General features: G+C 39.2%; 1 protein-coding gene and 1 long non-coding RNA gene across 2 annotated transcripts in view; one reads left to right on the top strand and one right to left on the bottom strand.

The window, feature by feature from the left end:
- The window catches only part of LOC111263411 (uncharacterized), a 13,574-nt gene extending 11,672 nt beyond the window's left edge, over positions 1-1,902 (bottom strand). Inside the window, exon 1 of the long non-coding RNA XR_002682211.2 lies at positions 1,632-1,902. This is a non-coding gene — a long non-coding RNA (uncharacterized LOC111263411). The remainder of the gene's footprint in view (positions 1-1,631) is intronic.
- The window catches only part of LOC111263410 (uncharacterized), a 48,683-nt gene extending 41,353 nt beyond the window's left edge, over positions 1-7,330 (top strand). Inside the window, exon 3 of the mRNA XM_086969593.1 lies at positions 5,776-7,330. Within this exon, the coding sequence (XP_086825719.1) occupies positions 5,776-6,070 (295 nt within the window). The 3' untranslated portion in view covers positions 6,071-7,330. The remainder of the gene's footprint in view (positions 1-5,775) is intronic.
- The last annotated feature ends 302 nt before the right edge of the window (positions 7,331-7,632 follow it).

Here is a 7,632-nt window from a genome sequence, read left to right as displayed (position 1 = left end):
GCTTAAACGCAGACTAGGAACTAATCAAGAAGAAAAATTAAATAATATTCTTCAGTTATTTACTCGTACAGAATGCCTTCATTGCATTGCAGATGGACAATTTCAGATTACTTAATAAAGGAATTTAGTTAAAAACAAAATCAAGCGATTACAAATAAAGGCAATGTAATATCTTGCTGTATAGACGTTTCAATCATCTGCTGAATTCGTTTTCCTCGAATCCTGCTCCGGCAAACCTAGCCTAGTAAGAAATAACGTTACTGCCAGGTTAAATCGGCACAAACGAGAATGACTGAAAGCTCCCAACGTATTCAGTTCCGGCAGGTGGCTATAGCGCAATAGTACTATTAGTGAAAACTGTTTAATAACAAATGCCTGAATTTAATGTTGTCTATTCATTTCAGTTGCGTGCAAAGATTAGTGATCTTCGAATAGCGGTCAGAGGGGCTCTGTTAGGCTGACTCAATCCGCCTCTTGGAAACAAGTATTTGTTTCCAAGAGGCGGATTGAAGCTTACAAACTTCGTCCATGACCACAACGCTGCAACGATGATCAACCTATCACTTTTCTGATAACCGTCATAGTATTTTGTTGTGAGCACATTATATCCTGACATAGAATCATAATAGAATGTCATGGACAACATAACACTACCTGTAGCAACAACATAAAAGTCCCAGTGAAAGAAAGAATCTGATATTAATAATGGTAAAACAATTCAATAATATAGTAATTTCATGCAGAATTTGGGGAATCTTCTAGACGCATCCAAGTGCTCTGCTTGTAGTATGCCCACAACGTTCGGCACGTGATGCCACATATAACTCAGTTCCTATGTAATATCGTTAATAGTATTTAATGACCCAGGCGACCTAATGATGTTCAACAGTGATATCTCAGGAAATAAATCTATTCCCAAGCGTTTTCGCTATGGCAGAGGCAAATAACAACGATGTCGATGACATACGACGAACGACTGCGTTTTCGTATAGCAAACAATACAACAATGAAGGATCGATTCTGCCCTGTCATTTACCTTCCATGTCGAATTTAGGACACTTACCTCTGCGCGCTGTTCTCGCCGTTCTTTTTACTCGTTCGAAACTAGTCTACGTAATTTTCTCCCTACCTCGAAAAAATTATTGATCACGTTTCTGCGTAACCATATGCTTGCGAATGAGCGATTAGTGTTTCCAAGTGGCTGGTTCGCCTAAATCATTTGATACAGTGGCCGTCGTAACGTGTCCGTCTAACCGAGTTAACTGCGGATTCAACTAGACACTTGTGTTCCAGCTAATTTCATTATTAACTCCTATTTACCTTCCGGGTTCAATTCGGAATTTCTGTCCTTCAATTTACATCACTGTGTATCTTGCCGCCGCCGTCGTCTGGTCGTCGTAATGCTGCTATGAATGTGGAAGTCGTGTTTTGAAGTTGCGCGGGTGACTGATGTGCGCGAAACCTTTCTCTCGTGAAAATTTGAGCGAAATTTAGAACTTACCATAGCGCGCTCTGCGAACGTGAGAGTATCGCGTTGTATTATGTGTTATTGTTTATGACGCACTGTTTTTATGGCGCACGTCTGTTGTCGAGCCACCGTGGCCGAATTCAATTGCCTCGAATTTGCTTACCGTTTCTTAGACTTATAGGGCTCACAAACGATTCTCTCGCCTTGTCGGCCGACGAAACTCACGCCTGGTGATGTCTTCTAGTCGCATACCCGGCTTACTTAATTATTCACCGGTTGAAACTTCTGCTTTCGTTTTTGACTCAGATCAGATTGTCCGAGTACGATATCGGACGAATAGTTATTGAATGTTGTGTAGGAAATACATTCTTGTGCTCTTCTAAGGCCTCACCTAGTCGGGAAGTGTAGGCTAGTTCTAATAGCGGCTAGTTGGATCTCTGCGCGTCGAGTCAAGGTGCTCTCGTGGGCTGTGACCACAGTATAGCTTATAGAAGAATCTGTTACCGTGTGCCACGACGAATTGCCGGCCCCTTCAAAAATTCTTGTGCCGTGTTTATCCAGCGATTCGTTTAGTTTCCTATGTCGTGGCCGATTATCACTAGTGCCTACATGTCCTCCATTTATTCTTTGTCGGGCGGACCACTGGTCCGTTTATCGTTCTTCCTTTCAGTTATTTTATTTAGTTGTTAATTAATTTAATTCTGTTATATTATCCCCTATAAGAAATATTCAATATGCAGAATAGGCGATAAGGAGAGGTAATATACAGTAAAGCATGTTAAAATTCTGGTCTTTTGCTACGACGGCACAATTGCGGCAGATTTAGAAAAACGTCTCATGTTGTTTTTATAAGTTCTGTATTAATGCAAAGTGACGTTTGCATATCGTTTCCATTTTTCCCTTCGTAAAAGTAAAAATACTATGTGTGGTAACTGTCATCTGCAACCTATATATCCCCTGTCTGCAACGTAAAGTTACCACTGATTTGAATGCCCTGCCGTCAACGAGCAGGAACTTTGCACCCACCAGTGGGCCAGCCTTGCGCCCATGTATTCACGCCATAATAATTCAAAAGACGTTACAAAAAAATTGCGGGCGAAATTTGATAGAAGTTAATAAGATTGTCGGTTTTTTAACGAATTAAAGATAAAAAAATTATAATTTTTAGGCTTGACTGCTGATGGAATCGACTGTGCGCATACATGAAAAATCACATGAAGCTCCCCATGCGCGATATTCAATCGCCAGAGAACGTCCCTCGCTGTCAACTCAAGCAACTTTTAGAGCACTATTAAAAGCGTTCACGGACAAACTTACGTTGCCTTAAACATAAGTTTCTGTGGCGTTGGGCCAAGTAGCATAAGCCAAAAAGGTGTGCAGCTTCGTGGCCTTTTTTCGATTCTTAAATATAACACACTGGTACAGGTACAACGGTTTCCAAAATGTAGTTCTAGTTCTTACTATCATTCTCGGTAGCGATTGCTATAAACAGGCCGCACAAAAAAGCAAAACGCTAAGAGCAATTTTAGCTAAAAGATACAGAAAAGCAGTACAAAGTTCTGCGTCTTAACGGTATTTAAAAATTTTCAGTACAACCCTCGTTAAATAAGCTTGTTTTGTTTTTTTTTTCTATGGCTCGAATATTATAGGAACACTGTTGATGTTCAATATCCAATTACATGAAATCTGTACCATTGAATCGTTTATTTGACTATAGCAGATTTGCATTGAAGCCGGCTCAGCGGGTGCTTTTGAATAGTCTTCAATCTCTGGCCATCATTAACTGAAGGTACCAGCCAAGTAACTGCCAGTGACAGGTTGTTGCTTAGGACTTTTTATAATTATTATACAAATACATATGATTATCAACGTATGGATGCGCTGAGGGTCTGTCCGATTTTTTGCACTCATCGTAAAGATTTTTTATCTGACAGAAGTTGTAGAATTGACACTAAAAACAACTCTTTGTAATATCCATACTGATCTATGAAAGTTATACACGTAGAAAGAAAAGCAAGTATATACATATAGAAACCAAACATTTTTCTAAAGTTTCTTTTTTATGTCGTTCAAGTTCCACGTGTGATATGTGACTCACTCCGTTTCGATCATTTCTTGCTAGCTGGCGACCACTATATCAAGAGATTTTCGAATTTTCTCCAACAACCCGCCATTAGATATTTGTTCGTGTAATATTTTGTTATAGTAACCGATACGAAGGCTACAAAAACACAATACCAGGTTTTTTAGTCTGCTCGTTAAAATTTGTGAAAAATGATAATCTCCACGTTGCTAGCGTTCATAGAACATACATATCGATGTTATAGAGTTGCTGGTCTATTCGATTTTGTCTGTCTGCTAGACTGCGCGACAGTTGTAGTGGTACTTAGCCACATTTAGAAAACATTTAAGCCAGTGAATAATTAAGAAACCATTATAATTGAAATATATGCAGTGGACTAAACGCTATCCATTTATCCCTCAGATATTGCGGTGGATTGCTATAAAGAAATTCACCATTCATAAATTTTAAAAAAAATTGTAGTGCGAAAGTTAGCAATAACAGCTAGTAAAAAGCAAGGACAACAACAATGATGACGCGCTAAAAAGTTGATAATACTTTACTAAAAACAAGCAACACAGAAAATTTAAGCAAATATTTTCTGTTATATAAATATCTCTGAATCTGTAGTAAACGTTTATGATAGCTTTATGACAGTTTATGAATAGGAAAATGGTTCCAACAATGTGCTCGAGCTAATAATAATATCTCAACTTCTACGCGTGGGACTACGTTAGCACTGCGTGACGCAGGCTTGGCTTGCTGAAAAAATATTATGTTGACAACCGTGTAAATATATCTGGCAACGTGTTTTGAGATCTAGAACCTCTTCTAGATAGATTTTTAACGTATAATCTCACATCTTCAAACAACTGCGTGAGATCGTGGAGTTCACATGCTACCCATGCTTGGACATGTGTTGGAGTTACCCTAGAGAATGTTGTTTAAATTTCTGTGTATCAAAGACAAAGTTAGCAAAAAAAAAGAGCACCAAAATAACAAATATCGAGTAGCGGGAGCTACTTTTTCCTGATACCGAAAACTAAAGTTTGGAACCGTTTCTAGCAAGAAAAATACTAGATATTATCCTATCTCTTATTAACGTTTCTCAATTAAACGAGAACTATGTCATTTACGTTATAGTGATACGCAGTGCTTTGTTCTTGCCATTTATATTTCAAAGTTAAGGCTATTTTCTAAATAATGAATTGTATACTTCCTACTAATTTAGAGTATTTTCTTCAATCCGATGGGAAAAGAATTATATTGTTATTGCCGATTGCTGAAAAAGTAAAAAATCACCACCTACTGCAACGGAAGATAAAATAAAAACAAAAAAGAGGGCTGCTGTGACCTGCAAGTTTTAAGCGTTTGATTCAAGCAAGACAAGTGCTATCGCGCATCTAGACAAACTACATAGGTAGTCGTTAGCCGTAAGTAGAGCTCTTATTAAAGCAAGGATACAGGAATAGTGCGATCTAGAGCGGGGCTGGGAATCTCTACTCTACGGGAAGACCTATGTTTTTTTGGTCGAGCGACCTGAAACGCTAAAGAAACAGAGCACATGGTAATGAAAGTATGATAGTTTCCAATTGCCAAGATATTTTTGTTAAATGCAAGAAACACAAGCAATAACTTTTTCCGAATTCGCGAACAATTAATAGTAGGCCAATTTAAACGCAGTGCAACTCTAGTAGCAAGTAAAGATTCGAGCTTAAAATAGTCTGCGCTACATTCAATCAGGCGGCACAAACGGCCAGTCATTGAATATATTTACGTGTCATTTCTGGGTTTAGCTATTACTTCCCAGAGATGCATAGCAGACATGTGAGCAGGAATTGATGATCCTGTCATGTTTGAAGCTAATAAATGTTGGCTAATTCGTATGATATGTTCGCAGTAGAAACCGCAGTTGTACCTACTACGTTGGCCTAGCACCAATGACCGCTTTTTTATCAGCCTGAGGACTGCTCATGCCGTTCTCACTGCTGTTTTACAAACTTTATTCATTTCGACGGATCTATGTTAGATATCCCTTTTCCGCGTTTTGGTCCGTCAGCGACCGCAGGACGGAGCTTAACATATCTACCGTATATCTATCACATACACTTACACGCACAAACATGCATCGATTTCGAAACGAGACAAAAAAATAAGAAATCATGGAACCAAGTATCCTCTCTACTGTTTTTTCGCTCAATTTTGACTATATCCTATAACTCTAAGAGGGTGCCATAACTTTCAGTGAACAGCGAACGAACCGAAAAGCCATACAGCGAGCTTTAAAGGTGATAGCTATCGTATCAAACGGCAGTGAACGTCATCGCGTTCGGTACTTCTATTTCGCCGCTGCTCGGGACGCCCAAACAGCCGATTCCTTGTTGCTGACGAGCTCTCGTGACCGAAACATCACCCGAAAAAACGCGTCGGCAGCACATCCTCATCGGCGGCTGACAGGGAACCAACGACAGACGAAAATGGTAGTCCCCGTGAGCTATCGTGTCAGACAAACCCAAACAGTGTTTATGCACGCCTGTTGAATCTCATCCTGTTGCGTTCTGACAGGCGCGAAAAGTTTTTCTTTTAGCGAATGAAAAAAGAAAAAAAGACAATTCGACATTAGTAAAAAAAAGTCTGATCACGGCGCTTGTTCGCGAGCGCAGATAACTCGCACAGCGGTGCAGAGAAATGAAACAGTACAAACGCTATATTATAGCTAGCGGAAAAGACAAAATAGAAATGCTGGCAATGGCAGTACTAAAGTGGCGAAAGCGATAGGGCTACAAGAATCAACGTTGTTGCTGGAAATTGTCTCAATAACAAAAAATAATAAGTATGATAGACCTAGTGTACGTGTATCTAAATAAAGGCGTAAACAAAGAACGAGACGTGAATAGTTAAAATTATAAATTATTATGTCACCTGACTAGTCCGGCCTAAACGTGCCTGGCTGGATGACCCAATCGTTTATACGAGCAAAAATGTCCTTAGTATACTGTTAAAGATTGAGGAACAAACATTGTATGAAATGCAGACATACGTGCACGATTTTGCATAGCCTAAGTCAAGGTATTAGAGTTTATTACATTGGGGGCACAATGAGGTTATTACAAGGGGCACAATGTCCACCGCTGAAAGCTTTATTAATACATTCGGAAGAGGAATAGGCTTAAAAAATCTAAAGTAACCCATGTCATTAGTGAAAAAAACGGGTCGTATTAATTTGACCGCTTCTGTATCTAGTAGATTTGTCTAGAAGCCCCATGACAATCTACTCACTAGCCCCTGTAATACCCTATAATTTTGTTGTATTGTGTAAAGCTACGACCTTGGCCAATTCATGAAGTGTCGATGAAAATTGCCGCGTCGTGGTTGTTCTCCCTTAACTACTTTAGGCAAAATAGAAATACTGAAGTAGCCAAAAGTTTTGGTCATGCATCGTCACCATTATGGCACATGAGTACATCGAAGCGTTCAATTGGCTCATTATAGTCACACAGTCTGTCTGTGCCGGCCAAGGATTGACAGAAACAACTTAGTCGGCCATTTTCTGAACTAAATAATTATGTGTACGACAAATCAGAAAATCACCAGTTTTTTTTGTGAAACCTTTAGGTAACGATCGTTGTACACAAAGCCTGTCACATAATCATTTGACCTTCGCTTTTGAGGCAAGATATTAAGAAATAGTTGTAAATTAGGACATTCATTCACAGATTAATATACTTTTGGCAAAATTTATTTTCTGTATATTAGCTTTAGTAATAAAGTAACTCATAAACAGCAAAAATAGCACTCATTTCGGAGATCAAGTTTTTCATTCTTATATATCTTCTACCAAAGTTCGGCTGAAGCCCAACTGCTCAACTTAACTACAAGTTTGAAAACCGGTCTTAAACATATAGCGGTACATAGATGACGATTTCACAGCTACGACGACAACTGCCTCAACACCGAAACCGAATATGATACAGTCGGCAGCATGGTTCCGGCCGAATTGCTTTGCGCGTTCCTTTACGCATTGTGTAGCATAGCTTCACTTTTGAACCCGTTTAACTCACCAACTCGTTCGGCCCAAAACTTCGTATGTCAGAAATGGTTT

Source organism: Varroa jacobsoni, unplaced genomic scaffold (genome assembly GCF_002532875.2).
Source record: "Varroa jacobsoni isolate VJ856 unplaced genomic scaffold, vjacob_1.0 scaffold_763, whole genome shotgun sequence".
Lineage (NCBI taxonomy): Eukaryota > Metazoa > Arthropoda > Arachnida > Mesostigmata > Varroidae > Varroa > Varroa jacobsoni.
Note: the sequence above shows the minus strand (reverse complement) of the source record. Positions and strands in the feature narration are given on the sequence as shown.